The sequence below is a fragment of the Pteropus medius genome, unplaced genomic scaffold (genome assembly GCF_902729225.1).
Source record: "Pteropus medius unplaced genomic scaffold, Ma_sr-lr_union100, whole genome shotgun sequence".
Lineage (NCBI taxonomy): Eukaryota > Metazoa > Chordata > Mammalia > Chiroptera > Pteropodidae > Pteropus > Pteropus medius.
Window position 1 is genome coordinate 681,710 of NW_024354503.1, and position 15,969 is coordinate 697,678.

General features: G+C 49.6%; 1 protein-coding gene across 1 annotated transcript in view; it reads left to right on the forward strand.

Moving 5' to 3' along the window:
* VWA5B1 (von Willebrand factor A domain containing 5B1) overlaps positions 1–15,519 on the forward strand; it is a 38,520-nt gene extending 23,001 nt beyond the window's left edge. Inside the window, exons 11-19 of the mRNA XM_039854811.1 lie at positions 64–237; positions 3,810–4,011; positions 4,507–4,821; positions 6,824–6,961; positions 9,477–9,599; positions 11,794–11,868; positions 12,449–12,518; positions 13,038–13,155; positions 14,659–15,519. Coding sequence (XP_039710745.1) covers positions 64–237; positions 3,810–4,011; positions 4,507–4,821; positions 6,824–6,961; positions 9,477–9,599; positions 11,794–11,868; positions 12,449–12,518; positions 13,038–13,155; positions 14,659–15,165 — 1,722 coding nt within the window. The 3' untranslated portion in view covers positions 15,166–15,519. The remainder of the gene's footprint in view (positions 1–63; positions 238–3,809; positions 4,012–4,506; positions 4,822–6,823; positions 6,962–9,476; positions 9,600–11,793; positions 11,869–12,448; positions 12,519–13,037; positions 13,156–14,658) is intronic.
* The last annotated feature ends 450 nt before the right edge of the window (positions 15,520–15,969 follow it).

Genomic DNA, 15,969 nt, shown 5'->3' on the forward strand with positions numbered 1-15,969 from the left:
CCGCAACCCTCACCCTGATGGCTTCCCTGTCACCACCCCTGTCCAGGTCTGGATGTCTCCCAGCGACAGCGGGCATACAGCACCAACCAGATCGCCAACCATAAGCCCTCCCCAAGGGCTGCCACGGCCAGTGACCCCACAACGGCTGCCAGGAGATACCCAATGCGAAAAGCCAAGCTGCAGGACCTCACCAACCAGACCAGCCTGGATGCCCCGCGGTGGCAAATTGATTTGCAGGTACCTAAGCAGGGCAGGTTGGATCGGAGGGGGAAAGCTGTGTCTCCTGCTTCAGCCACAAGGATGGAGCTGTAACTTACATTGAGAAGTGAGTCACTTCTGTCTTCTTTTTCTGGATCTTCATCTGCCTGAACCCCAGTGACATCTTCCTAATAATGATACCCATTGGTCAGTGACATCACCTATTCTTTACATACAGCATTTTCCAGTTGGTGAGGAGCATCCCCATCTATTCTCTCATTTGATTTTATGGCACCCCTGGAAAAGAAGAGAGTGTGGGAGCTGGCCACCCCAAACCTGTACAGATGTGGAAATTGAGAGCCTGAGGGCCAGGGTCACACAGCTAGTCAGGGGATTGCAACCCAGGACCCTCTGCCTGCAAAGCCCTTGCTTTTCCCTCCATCACACTGTACCTTCTGCAAATCCCAAGGATTGTACATTCACCCAATGCAAAAATCATCTGAGTTAGAGCCACAGCAGGATCCATCACCCACCATCCAGCTAGACCAGAGTTTCTCAACCTCAGTACTACTGATATGATCATTTTTGTTGTGGGGCCATCCTGTGTAGTGTAGAATGTTTGGCAGCATCTCTGGCCTCTATCGAATTAATGCCAGTAACGCCTTCATCCCCAGTGACAATTAAAAATGTCTGCAGATGAAGCCAAATGTCCCCTGGGGAGGGCAGGGAAATGGCCAGGTTGAGAAACGCTGCCCTAAACTAAATTGGTGTTTGGCATTATCTGCACACCTTATTGCATTTTCTTAAGAACAGGTTTTACCTACACTTCGTCATGGTGAGTCTGTGGTTCAATAAAAGCAGCTTATCACACCTCCTCTCCCATGTGCCACCACATCCCTCCCTGCCCCCACGACACATACGTCACCATGCTCCCCAGGGGCAGCGATACTGCCAACTTGTCCATGAAGCCCTTCTCCATCCTTAGCCAGGGACCAACTCGATGCATTTGGAAAACACTGACCTTGGAGTCAAGCAGACTCTGCCCCTCAAATATGTTACTTAACCTCTCTAAGCCCCAATTTCTTCATCTTCATCTATGCATTAGAGAGAATAGCTTTTGCGGATGACACCACCAACAATACAGCCACCAGCAATAAATATCTATTTGTTAGGAGCTAACTGTAAGTGGAGGACACTTGCAGGCATCAGCTGATAAGAGATCAAGTGCCTCGTGCAGCACCTGGCATACAGTAGGTGTCCTTTAAATGCAGCTCTACTTGGTGAGCATACCGGGCAGCTTGGCTTTCCTTCGGTCCTGCTTGCTTCTGGCCCACCTCTGCTTATGCCTCCTTCATCCCCTGCTTGGCTTCTTCCCCAGTCTCATTCCCCCCAACACATTTGTGTGAATGTACACACATGTGTGTGCACTCACATGCACACACTCCCTGCAGCCTCTGGCTGGATGAAAGGCTGAATCTTAGACTAATCTGTTGCCATGGAAACTGCAGCAGCTGCTGTTTCTCAGTGTATTGGTGATGATGGGGCAAAGATGGGGGGAATCCCACACTCTGATGAGGGAAGAGTATTAGGGATCCCCTAGAATCCAACAGCCCGGCTGGGTTACACTGAAGCCAGCCTAAGGGTGACAGTCTCTTTCTTCTCCCACACCCTTGTACCATCCCAGGACCTCAGGCCCAGAGGAAACAGGAAGAAGAACCCCAGCCCCTGTCCCAAGGAGTCCCCATCTAATGGGGAAGTATAGTCCCCTTCCCCACAAATACTTGATAGAGATGAAAAAGACCCTCCCTCCCCGTTAACTGGTGGCCTAAAAGACTGAGTCATTTTTCTCTGTTACACCAAGAATAAGTGCCTTTGCTCCCCCATCTCCTGCCCTATCAGGTGATGTCTGTGTTGCCAGAGGTGTAAAATTCATTTTTAATTAATTTAATACTCTTTAATTGCAAAAATAATACATACTCAAAATTTGTGATAAAAACCCTTGAACAGCTCGCCTGGGCATAAAGTAAAAAATATCCTTTCCCAGTGCCCAGACCCACCTGGTTCTGAGTGTTTTCTTCCAAATACTACACACACACAAACACACACAGACACAACACACATATATGTTTTAAATAACCACATCTACAGACTTCTCTCCAATTTACTTTTCTAATGTCTTCTTAACTCACTTTTTTTACAGTGAAATTACTTTTTTTTTTATACAGTGAAATTACTCTTTTTTGACAAATGCATATGAGCATGAGAGCTTTGCTGGAATAAAGGTGGGGATCTGAAATGTATATAGTCATGTGACTATTTCCACAATCAAAATACAGAACCTTTGCAACTTACTTTTTAAAAGTGAGTTTTATCTTGGACATCTTCCCATATTGGTATGAAAAAATCTGCCTCTTTCATTGATTGCAGTGTTATGTGGTATTCCGGGTACCATGACTTGTTTGTCAACACTTGTTGAAGGATATTCACAAAATCTTTTTTATATAAACAATGCTGCAACAAATACACAGTATGTGTACATAGATAGCTGCATCCTGGTGTTTTTCCGCAGAATTCGGAATCGCTGGGTCAAAGGAGTTTGTGCCTTTTTTAATGTTGACCGATATAGCACGTTGCTACATTGTTCTCCCGCAAGTAAGCATCAGCGCACGCCCACCTACAGTCCATGGAAGACCCTGTCTTCCCACTGACCTGCTGGGTGTTGCCAAATATTTAAATATTTAGCATCCAAAGAGGGAACGTCGTTTATTTAATTTATAGTGCTTGTGAGGCTGAGCATTTTTTCATGGGTTCTTGGATACTTTTTCTGTAACCTGCCTGTAAATGCTCTTAACCCATTATTTTACTGAGTTTATCTCTTACCCACCAGTGATTTATAAAAGCATTTTCTTGAAAATTATCTTTGTCATGCATGTTGCAAATATATTTTCCAGTTTATCCCTTGCCTTTTGATTTTTTTTTTTTTTTGGACCAAGAATAGACAGATTAAATCCACAAAACAGAACAGAAAGTCCAGAAATAAAGCCAAATTCACATGAGAGCTTTGAAAATTGAAAAACCCTAGACACTCAACAAATGAACCATGTTCAATAAGTTGTGCGGAGATTTGTACTATTCAGAAAATCACAGAAAAGGCTAGTTTCTATTTCCTTACACCAAAATAGATTTTATGTAAATCAAAGATTTAAGCAAACAAAAATAAAATCACAAAAAATTCTAGAGAATTTTTTTTTGAGTGGGAAAGACCTTTTAAGCATGACATATGAGAAGACATAAGGAAAAGGTTAATTTTAAACACATACCCCAAAAGTTTTAAACTTTACGGCCAAAAAAAAAAAGTGAGTTTAGAATATTATCCATGGTATGTAACTTTCTATGGTTTTCTGTCGTTTGCACTTTACTCGTGGTTTGGGGTTGTTCGTGTTGATGTTTCTCATGGATCGTGGAAAGTAGGCTATTTGTCCTTGGGTACTGAAGGCGGAGGCAGTCTTCAGGAGAAGCTATGGTGCCCAGGGAAGGAGTGTGGCTGGGGTGGCAGGAAGGCGGCCAGCCACCAGGCACACAGCCCCCTCCCCTCCCTCTTGCACCCCCAGCCCTTCCTGAACTATGGCTCGGATCTGAGCCCGGGCCCCAAACTCAGGGGCCCAGGGGCCCGCAGGCCCTCTCTGCTGCCCCAAGGCTGCCAGCCTTTCCTGCCCACCAGCCCGGAGACCCAGGCCTGGAGCCCCATGAGAGAGCTGGATCTTGGGTCCAGCTTAAAGCCTGTCTCAGACTACCGCATCCCTGGAGAGCTTGGTAAGTGTCCACAAGGTTTGGGACCCGACTGGGGACAGGGAGGACTCCTTGGCTATGGCCTAAGTTCAAAGACAACTGTGCCTGCGCCCTTTGGGGTGGGGGGAGTCTGTTGTGGCCTATTCTCTCCCTGAGGACCTCACCAACTCCTCTATTTCCAATCCACCTGGCCCTTGGGCTGCCTCTGTCCCCCAGATGTCCTCCCTGAGGTCGCATTCTCCCTAAAGAGCACCCTCACCCCATCCTTCCTAACCGCCTCAGATACTGGCTTCTTGAGAAGTGGGTCTGTCGCATTCTCAGGGACAAGCCCATGCCACTCCAGCTATTCTAGGGAAGGAGTTGTGGATCCCCTGGGGGTACGGTGGGGATACTTAACTATACTTGGCTTAGAGATGTCTGTGCCCTGGGAAGGGATGATGTTCCTTGGGGGTTGGCCCTCTGTCGTCTGCCCTGCCCCCCACCGCTCAGAGCAAGGCTCTCTTGTCCCTTGGCCCACAGAACTGTCCCATCACCCCTCTGCCTTCGAGACTGACACGTCCTCAGACTGGGAGCCCCTGGCCGAGCCCCAAGATCAGGCCAGTCCCAGCAGACCTGTCACCCCGGACCCCGTGCTGGGCAAGGCCGTAGTCAAGGGCCTACGCAACAGCCAACGTCTGCAATGGGAGGTGAGCTTCGAGCTGGGGCCTCCTGGCCCGGAGCAGAGTGGCGCGCAGGACGCTGACCTATGGAGCGAGACCTTCCACCACCTGGCGGCCCGGGCCATCATCCGCGACTTCGAGCAGCTGGCAGAGCGCCAGGGCGAGATCGAGCAAGGTGGGTGCCAGGTTCACCACTCACCTCACAGCCCCACCAACGCCCCACCCTACTACCCCCACCCCCACGATCAGCCCTCCTCCCAGACTCACAGCCAGGTCAGGCCCGGCCTCCTCCCCGCACAATGCATCGCTGCCTCCAGGTGCCTCCCTCACTCCAGGACACCCCCTCTCCACCACACACACACACACACACACACACACACACACACACACACACACGGGGTTCCGTTCCCTCCTTGATCTGCCCCCATTCCTCCATGCCCTCTCCTTCTCCTCACCCTTTACAACCCTGCCGGATGACCCGTCCCGTCCTCTCCTCCTTCCTTCCCCTCTGCTACAGATCCCCGACTCCTCCTCACTTTCCAGGGCTGCATCCTTCAGTGCCCTCTGAGACAGAACAGTAGGGACAGCCCTATTCCACCTGCCCCTCCTCTGGACCACACCTACCTTCCCACAGAACCCCTAGACCTAGTCGGTCCACTCATTCATCCAGGCCACTTAAGTGCAGGTCAGCGGAGGGCCAGGCTTGGGACTGAAAAACTCTGGTGACCACCACATCCCTGCCCTTACTTCTGAGTGCTTGACACAGACTAGCAGAGAAGCCGACATTAACCAAATATGTATACACGATAACAGTGCATTTGTCCTAAGTTCTATTAAGTAGATATTGAGGGTTCCAAGTGATTGTATAACTGGGATGGTGGGAAGCTAATTTAGTCAAGTTGGGGCAAACTTTCCTAAGAAAGTGACTCCTGGCATCTTGATGGAGTACACTTGAAGAATAGATAGATGTAGATATAAATAGAGAATTTATATTATTTGTTATAGCTTATGCTTTATTTACATAATAATATTATATGGTTTATATTTTATATTATTTGTATTCTTGATGTCAAAATTTCAGAAATAACAGAAGTAAAACCAATGAATCATGGAAGTAGTAATTAATAAAAGTTTTTCGTTTGGGGTTTTTTTGGTAAAAGTTTATTGTACACACACCAGAAAGACAGGACAGTTTGCGAACCAGGAGCACTCAAACCAAAACATGGAATGAGGCTCAGGGGGATGTTATTATAAAGCAGCTTAAATAGTGAGAAAGCAGCGACAATTAATTCCTCACGGCGATTGGTTGTAATATCGGAATTTTCAGTGGTTACCTTATGTTAACCTTGGGAACGGTTCGAGTTTTGCTTCTGATTTCCAGAGGCATAAGCAAGAAATGACCCAGGTCAAGTTAGTCTTGCAAAATAAGCTAAATTAAGCTTTGTTTGCATGGCTAAACTGGTTTTGACTGCTCAGGGAATTTTCAAGGCTGTTTGTTTTATATTTTAACATTGTAGAATATGAGAGCACTTCACCTTACAGTTTTCAAAACATTTGTCCATCTTTCTTATTGGTGGCTCATCACACAGCTTTTTAGAGGTGGCAAGCCACAGAGACTGCTCACCTGTTCAGCGGCAAGAGCTTGGACTTCGGGAGTAGACCATGCTAAGTCCTGCTCTCTGGTCCGTTACTAACTCGCTGTGTGACCCTGTGCTCACCACTCTCCCTCTCTGGTTTTTAATTTTCTCTACAAGATTGTCCCGAAGGGTCAGACCAGTGTTCCCACTCAGCCAGGAGGCCTACGAAGTTTTGCAGAAAGATTCTCATCAGATAGCTACAAAATGAAAATCAAAAATACAGACAACACAGAGGATTTTGATTTTTTTTCCCGTAGTAACATTAAAGTTATTTAAGGAGAGTAACTGTCTTTTTTATTCTTAGATGTCTTACTTCTTTCACATTAACATGTCCTTATTTTATGACATGACAATGGAAGTTAATGATCTTGAGTGTTTTTATTAATGTCCCTAATTGGCAAGTTGTCAACTCCTTGATTTTAAGGGGTTATTTGATCCCAAAGATGGGGACCACTGGTCTAGACTTCCTTTAGCTTCCAGAGCTGCAGTGTCATGGAGAACTTCGAGTCTGCACAGTGACCCCAGCTTTCCCCTCCACAGGGTCCAGCCGCCGCTACCAGGTGAATGCCGTGCACACCAGCAAGGCCTGCAACATCATCAGCAAGTACACTGCCTACGTGCCTGTGGACGTGAGCAAGAGCCGGTACCTGCCCACCGTGGTGGCATACCCCAACTCCGGTAAGGCAGATGGGCGGCCAGGGCACTCCTGAGGGCCAGGCAGCTCTGTGGGCTGGAGGAAGCAGCTGGGATATAGAGGAGCACAGACCTGCAGGGAAGGGTACGAGGAAGGACCTAGAAGCAAAATAGCCCCCAGTGGGTGGTTTGGCTGCCAGGGAGTAGAGGAGATACATACATCCACTGCTCTACAGAAGGCTGTGAAACCACCCCACGCCCTTATTCGCACGAAATAAATATGACTTGACTGAATTTTTCTAATTAGGACAATGATATGTGTTCACCGTAGAAAATATAGAAAGACATAAAATAAAAGTGACTGGAAGTGGCAGAAATGAATACCAATTCCTTCCTTGGTGTGACCATCCTTCCAGACATGTAGAGAAATCAAAACACAAATAATTCTGCACAAATTGGATCACAGCAATATATGTTCTATCTTACAAAATGTAGGTATGGAAAAATATGTTCTCATGAAGGTGAACCTGTGTCATTATTTTAAAAGCTGCAGCATCTTCCACTGCAGAGAAATATCATCATAATAGCCAGTTAGTGTTCTAAGGCAATATATATATATATATACACACACATATATATCCCAAAGATATATATATATCCAAAAGATATATACACACACCAAAGATAGGTATATATAGATATAGATATAGATAGATATCTATGTAGATATATCTATATCGATATCTATAGATATCGATATCGATAATTTAATCTTCAGAACAACTCTGCAAGGTAGACACTATTATGCCCATTTTACAGGCGGGGAAACAGAGACAGAGAGGGTTAAGTAACTTGCCCAAGGTCACACAGCAGTAAGGGGCAGAGCGAGGCTTTGAACCCCAGGGGTCTGGCTCCAGAGTCTGTGTTCTCCCCTATTCCTCTTTACTGCCACTTAAGGTTTATTAGACCAATTTAACCAGCACCCATTATCAGACTTTTTGATTATTGTAAATGATGCTACAAAAAACATCTTTGTGCACCTGTTTGATTATCTGTTCAGGGTTCATTAACTCTCAGAAGTAAGACTGCATAGCAAGACTGACCATTTAAAACTGTGACATGTTACCACACTGGCCCTGCCCCTGAGGTTATTCTGATGTCCACCCAGGCCAGCACTATTATCTTTCTAAACCCTGCCAGTCTGGTGGGTGAGGAAAGACTCTCTCTTTGGGGAATTTGTTTAGTTTTTTGTGTGTCTGAGATGCCTTTTTCACATGTTTATGAACTATATATACTTTCTTTAATTTCCTGAATTACGTTTTTCTGTTTTTCGTAGTTCCTTTTACCTTTTCTCCCCGCTCCTCTCCTCCACTCTCCCCTCCCTCCCTCTCCCTCCCCTCTCTCTTTCCCTCTCTTTTCTTCAGACCTCCTGAAAGAAGTGCGTTTGGAAACAAAAGTGCCTTACCTCCTGTCCCCAGCACTCTTTTTGTTTATCTGTGGTACCGAAATGATCAACAGCCCATTCCCTCCCTCCCTCTCTCCCTCGGTTTTTCTCATGTCAGGCTCCGGCCAGCAGCCCGAGCTGTTGCTCCATTGGCCGTTCTCATTCCCTGAGCGTTGTCATCTTGAATGACATCCTCATCCAGAATGTGTCTCCCTCCCACCTATCTCTGACCATCTTCCTAGCATCTAGAGCCACAGTCTGGGAGGTCTGGGGACCTGGCGTCCATCTTAACCCAAGTCCCACGGTCCCATAAGATCTGAGTCGGCACTTCCCAAAGTGTGTTCCAGGAAACTAGAACCCTAGTTCCCTGTCCTGCTAATGGCCATTCAGCACAAAAATAGGAAATACCAGATCAGGAAGAAACATTTGGGAACCACTGAGCTAAATAAAGTTCAATAGCTTTCTTTACTGCAGAACTTGTCAGAGCCTTTAGGATGTTAATATACACCAAGAGACGCAGTGAATGGGCTATCGTATGATCTTCCTCAGAATTTATTTCCTAATAGAACTCTTTGTTTTTTTAAGGAATAACGCAGATGAGTGTTCTCCAAGAGTAGGGTTCCCCCAAACACTTTAGGGTGCTGTTGCTTCATCTCTCTTCCATCCGTCCCCTGGTGGTGATATCCTGGGACTTCAGGGACCTGCCTGTGGGAGGGGGAAGTGGGACCTGGGTCTCTGAGACAGCTAACTGGGGAAGAATACAAATGGGGTGCTTCTAAGTAAACCAGCCTTTCAACTAATGAGAAAACTCTGCTGCTTTCGGAATATTATCTCAGCAGTAGTATTTACCTGGCAAGGTGGGTATTAGTATCCCCGATTTTCAGATACGGAAACTGAGGCTCAGAGTGGTTATCACCTCATCCAACTATTATAAGATGGCGCTGGAGGTCAAAGCTAGGTCACTCTGGCTCCATAACTCATTGGCTTATCTTGCGCAATGCCGTCTCGTCTTTGGATAACCGAAAGACTGAAGCCAGAATAATTCCTGCCAGCCTCGGGAAAGAGGCAAAGGATGGACACAGTGGTACCCACCTGACCCTTTCTCCTGTCCTAAAGGTGCTGTGTTGCGGATGGTCAGTTCTCGGGTCCAGAACCGACAGTGGAGGGGCACCTCTGCTGGCCTCAGGTTGTCCCAGACCATGCTCAGGGAAGACTCAGCACCAGGAGATCAGAACCTAAGTAAGAGCCACCTTGGGTGCGTTTTGAAGCCGGGGCCCCGAGTCACAGCACCCTCATGTCCAAAACCCTGGAGGCCTCCCTCTGAGTCTGCACTCGGGGCCCTTGCAAGGCCAGGGCAAGGCCAGGCATCCCAGGATTTCTGAGGCCTGAGATGGGCGGAGGGGCACAGCATGGCCCGAGCACACTACCATTGACACAGCTTTGCCGAGCAAGCTTCCGGGACCTGGGGAGCAGCACGGCCTCCCTGCCCACATGCCCACACCATCCCTTCCCCTCTCCCCTTTGAAGGTCCGCCAACCCCAGGGGCTGTCCCCTGCCTCCAATCTCTGAGTCCTCCCAGGCACCAAATGCCAGGAAACCTAATAAATAGAGGGAAAGTAGAGAGAAAAGAGGCAGGGCCATCTGTTTGGGTCCCACCATCTGCTTGTCTTAGCATTCCCAACAGATTACCTTCTGCCTTCACCTGATTTCATTGTGCCTGCAGCTTCAGTCCTTGAAGATCCATGAGTTGCCCTTTTTGTGACTTTGCACTAATCCACAGGATGGCTTTAACCCTCTGTGCCCTGAATGTCTGCATGTCCTTCTGTCCCCCTAAAGACAGCCGAACTGCTACACGAGTTCTCACCCCTTCCTTCATGCCCTCATGTGTACAGTGAGGACCTCCTGCCTTCTTCCGTGCATGGGGGGAAGGACATCAGAGGTCCCACCTGGCCACTAGCCCAGACACCTAGATCATAACAATTTTTTACCTAAGAGATAGAACGTTCTCACCCTGATGGTTTTAAACAGGAACAGTGTGTGAGGAGCCCTTCAGAGTTAAAGCGTTCTGCCAACTCTTTGGTTCCTTCAGAGCCTCCCAAACTTGGAGAACCTTCTGTAACCTCTGAGCCAGGCTGAGCTTCCAGGCGAGAGGCAAATTCTGCTCTCTCCTTTCCTTTCTCTGGAGCTCAGTGTTCTCGGTGGCCCACGGCTTCCATCAAAATCACAGATCTCTTCTTTTCAACTGTCCTCTGATTCAGACCCAAGTGTCTATAACTTCTAAACTCCTATCCTGTCCCAAGCCCCTTCCCTCACCAAGGGTGACAGTGGCTAACACGTACGGAGAGTTTTCTGTGGGCTGCACATTGTCCTAATTATTCATGACTCCTCACAATCATCTGAGATGGTTTCTTTTATTTCCCTGCCCCCCATTAAGAGGTGAGGAAACTGAGGCTCAGAGAGTTTAAGTGACTTACTCGGGATCACACAGCTGGCATGTGGTAGAGCCGAGACTTGAACCCAGGCAGGGTCTCCATGGCCGCAGAGCCTATGAGGTTAACCACCATGCTATTTGCCTCCCGGTTGCCTCAGGCATTCAGTCGTTAGTTCTCTCTCATCCTGCCCCCACCCCAGCACCCAGAGATAAACAGAGCTTCTTGGCCCTCACAGAGCAACTAACAGTCTCATGGGGGACCAGAGGCTTCCATGGACATATTTGTGCGTGCAGCTTTTCCCATACTCTAGCTTATTCCCTTACAGTATATTGCCCGTCACAATCCAGTCCTTGAAATAATAATCATAAGAATAATCACCCCGATTACACATTTTGAGCAAACTTTGTACAGTTATTACTCAGATGGGGAAATTGAGGCTGAGCCCCCTGACAAGTCAATGCCATGTTCTAGTGCCTCTTAGAGAGCTAGCGTGAGCCTCTCCTCAGTGAGGCACAGACCCGGTGAGCATATGCCCGCCTCTTCCCCACAATGCCAATCCGCACCCTCAGCTCCTGACCTGCTCCCGCTTCCCTGCCGGGTCTGTAGCTCAGGGCTTTATTGAGCATTTACCACGAGCCAGGCACTAAGCATTATTTGTGTTGCATCTCATTTAATCCTTACAACAACACTGTGAGTTAGAGTCTATTATCCCCAATTTACGAACAAAACTTAGGAAGGAAGTAACCTTCCCAGGGTGATAGAGCTAGTCAGTGGGGGAGTCGGCCTTGGAACCCAGGCATGTCTGACTCTTGGGGTTGGAGCAATGATAGTGTCTTTAGAAGACGAAGACCCATCCGAGCAGAGATGGAAGCCCTGAGCTTGCTCTCCCAGCTCACCCCCAGGTCCTGTGAATTCAGACCATTGCTCCGCTTGGGGGTGATGGGAGGGGAGAAAGACAGGGCCATGGGAGCTCAGTCCCCATGGGCCTTTCTGTGCCGTAGATGTGGAGGAAAGTCCCACTGCGCCCTCCACCGAGACCACGTCCCCAGGCCACAAGAAGTACGCTGTCTCTGAAGGTAAGTGGACGTCAATGGGCCCTCTCCTTAATTAAGGTGGTGATAGTGACTGATCCTTGGGCCAAGAGAGTGTCTTAGCAAAGTCTTTAGTGGTTCATTTTTCCTCAAAACAGTCCTGAGATAAACAGGAATATCCCCAATTTATAGATGAGGAAACTGAGTCTCAGAGAGGTAAAGTGACTTGCTCAAGGTCACACAGCAAGTCGGTGACAGAGTCAGGCCTGGAATCAGGCCTCTCGATTCCTAGCCGAGGGACCATCTACTGCTTCCCTCTGCCCAGAATCCTCCAGCAATGTGCCAGGGAAGGAAACTCAACGTCCCCACCAGGGATGGGGGGTTGATGGGAAGCTGTCGCTGCTCCCACAGCTAACCTTCCAGGGACCGCCAGCCAAGGAAACTTGGGGGCCTGTTTCTTACACACAGACCCACATATTTCACTTCTCCCCATACCAGCTGGTCGGATCCCCAGGGATGTAGGCAAGCCCCTGCCCGCTGGGGGCCTCTGTCTCTCCACCTGGGCAGTGAGTAGTCGAACGAGGTTCTCGGTCAGATCCCCACTGGTCATTCTGTGGCTTTACAGGTCCCCTACACAGTCTGGGCACCAACACCCTTTCTTCCTGGAAGGCCTCCGAGACCCTCTTTGGATCCAGGTTCGTGGCATTTCCCTTGGGGGCACACCCTACCACCACCCATTTTCCTGGGGCTGTCTCTGGCTTGGAAGGCCAAAGGCAGGCCCAGCCTGACAAGTAGATAAAAATGACTGATCTGAAGGGTGACGAGAAGGCCCAGGGATATCACTGTCTCCTGGTATCTCACTGCCAAACCTCCCCCGCCCCTGCCCCCCCCCCCACCTGCACCTTGCAGTTCATCTCCCACATGTCTGTAGTCTCTTTGCAAATGCAATCCCCCTGGGAGGGCCAGCGTGAGACTCTGACCACTGGGCTGAACAGGAATACAGAACACTAGCCTAGTCCTCACTGAGGGACTCAGGGGAAATGCACCACCCCTGGCCTCAGTTTCCCTAGCTGTCAAATGGGACGTTGGAGGAAGCCACCTGTGAGGTCCCTGGCCTGGCTTTCAGAGGCTGCCAAGCGGGCACTGGGGGGTGAGATGACCAAGGACACCATTGAGATGGCCGTGGCCACTCTTTCCCGGCTCCACCCACACAGGCTGAATCTCAGAAAGTCCAGGCTGCTGACGAGGGCGGCCAAGGGCTTCCTGAGCAAGCCGCTGACCAAGGCTTCAGAGTCAAGCCCTGGGAGCCAAAGCTTCGACTACGTCCCACTGGTGAGTGCCCCAGACCCCAGCCATTCCACAGAGGGGCCTTCCTGTGAGCCTCTCCCCCTGCTCCTCCGAAAAGAGAAAAAGACCTAGACCTTCCCGCCCTGGGTCAGCAGGGCACAGAGGTTTGCGTGAGTCCCCCGCCCAGGGTCTAGAAGTGTTGCTAGAAGCCAGTGCCAGCATCATGAAAATTCTTTGCAATCTGCTATCTTCATCTTAAAAATTCATGGGAATTTTGCATTCTATTCCACCACCTATGTGTGTCTGTTTTTCAATACATAAAGATAAGCCTCGAAATGACTCACAGGTGAGTAAAATTAACACCCCAGGGACATGCACCGTGTTTAGCAAGTGGCTCTGCAGACGCCCAGAATGCCGTGCCAAGGTGAGAAGCGCAGGTCTGGAGTGGGCATCTCTGAATTGAGGAGCGTGGCGCTGCCATATCTGGAGCCCAGCGGGGCGCGGGGGTCAGAGGGTGCTGGAAGAACACAGTATGAGTTTCACTGCACAGCTCCGGTCCCTACACACCCAAGTAGGGACCTTTGTGCCTTTCCAAATATCCCAAGCAACAGAGCACTATGCATATATTCACTCAACAAGGATTTGTTGAGCCAGGTGCAGTGCTAGACCATGAGAGACAACCTTAAACTAGATGAATATAGTCCCCGAGCCCATGGCATTAAGTATCTAGAGGGGATGCAGACAAAGAACTGGGCAATTCTGCTTCTTGGACACTATGATAGGAGTGGTCGTGTTTGGTGGGAGAGACCAGGTGGAAGGGGACCTACTCCAGGCTCGCAGTCAGACAGGAATGAAGCAGGGCTTCCCAGAGAACGTAATGGTTAAGCCAAGACCTGAAGGATGAGGAGTTATGGCCAACAGCCTAGAGTAGAGAGAAAGAGCTTGGTAGCTGGAAAATGGAGTTTGAGGTAGAAGAGTCAAGATGAACCAGTGCTTTGAGAATCATAGTCTGGACTTACTCTAAGAAAAAATTGCAGTCACTGAACTGATAGCCTCCAAAGAGCGACATGATCTATGCCTTACAAAGACCCCTCAGGATATAGGAAAGGTGGAGGGGGTGGGGACAGGAGGGGAAAGTAGAGGCAGGGACAACACGAGGGGGCAGATGGTGCATTGCAGAGATGTGTAGAAAGCAGACCTGTTGGGACTGGAACCCGATTGGCATGGAAGGCAGGAGAGGGAGGTGAACTGCCCAGAGCCTGCGGGATGGCAGTGGACGGTCGCAGTGGCTGGGCCAGGCCAACCTGCCCAGAACAAGAGGCACGTCTGAAGCGAACATGTCGAGTTAGGCTTGGAGAGTGATCAGTTTGAAGTGGCTGTGGGATCAAGGATGCAGACGCTTAGTCACTTAGTCGGCCTGGGTACCCCGCAGATCCCCCAGGTAGGCGGGGCAAGCTGGGAGAACTGTGTAGACTCAGACTTTTGCATGGCCTAGGGCTCCATGGGCTAAAACATTTGAGGCCCACTGAGGGGCTCCCCCACATACAGGTGTCTCTGCAGCTGGCCTCCGGAGCCTTCCTGCTCAACCAAGCCTTCTGTGAGGCCATCCACATCCCCATGGACAAGCTCAAGTGGACCTCGCCCTTCACCTGCCACCGAGTGTCCCTCACCACCCGCCAGCCTGAGTCTAAGACCTCCAATCCCCAGCTGTGCACCGGCCCCTCATCTCGGTACCCCTCCCGTGACAGCTTCTCCCTGGAGCCTCTGGCGGAAGGCGAGCCGGGCTGGGAGCCCAAGGCCGTGGTAGAACACACAGGGAAGCTGTGGGCCACGGTCGTGGCGCTGGCATGGCTGGAGCACAGCTCCGCCTCGTACTTCGTGGAATGGGAGCTTGTGGCCGCCAAGGCCAACTCCTGGCTGGAGCAGCAGGAGGTGCCCGAGGGCCGCACGCGGGGTACGCTCAAGGCTGCTGCCCTCCAGCTGTTCGTGCTCCTGAGGCACTGGGATGAGAACCTGGAATTCAATATGCTCTGCTATAACCCGAATTATGTGTAGTCGGGGGAGAAGGAGGCTGGGGCAGGGGAGGAGAGGAAGGGGCCATTTGGGCCTAGTGGGAGGGACTTTTGAAGCTGTAGTCAATATACTGGTGGCTAGAAAGAGCCTTGGACTGGCAATCAGGAGGCCTGAATTCAACCCCAATTTGCTACTACCCAGCTGTGAAGCTTTCGGCCAGCCTGTGCCCTTTGTCTGGGCCTCGGTTTGCCCACCTGTAAAATCAGTGGGTGAGATGAGGAAGTTGGACCGGATCTCTAGAAGGCTCAAAGATTCCTTTCTGCCTGGACATGTGGGCAGCTGTGGGGTTTACCGCCGCTAGCAGGTGGGGAGAAAATCTGACTTAAATCTGAGTTCCCTCTGGAGGAAGATCATGTGGGCAATGCCCCCAAATATAAGTGTAGATGAGCGAACCCAAAGACTGCAAGTAACCAGACCTGCGGGTTAGGTGCTGGAGACCACCCCTGCCTGCCGCACTGTGGGACGGGCCCTTGTCGCCATGAGGAGAGTCCAGGACCCCTAAATCCCACTTACAAACTGGAGAATCATCCTTGCCCACACTTTAGAAAAGAGTCACCTGGGGGCCTTTTCTTGTAGCTTGGAAGCTCTTCCTATATGTTATTGATTTGCAGATTATTTGTGACTTCCTAAGGAGAAGCAGGTAGGAAGGACAAGAGAAGACACCCTGCAAGCCGAGGTGTTAGAATTAAGCCACAATCTGTGCAAAAATAGACTCAAAAGAATAGACGTGGTCACAGAAGTCAGTGAGAAACCAGACGACACCTTAAATAATTTACACACTTTCGG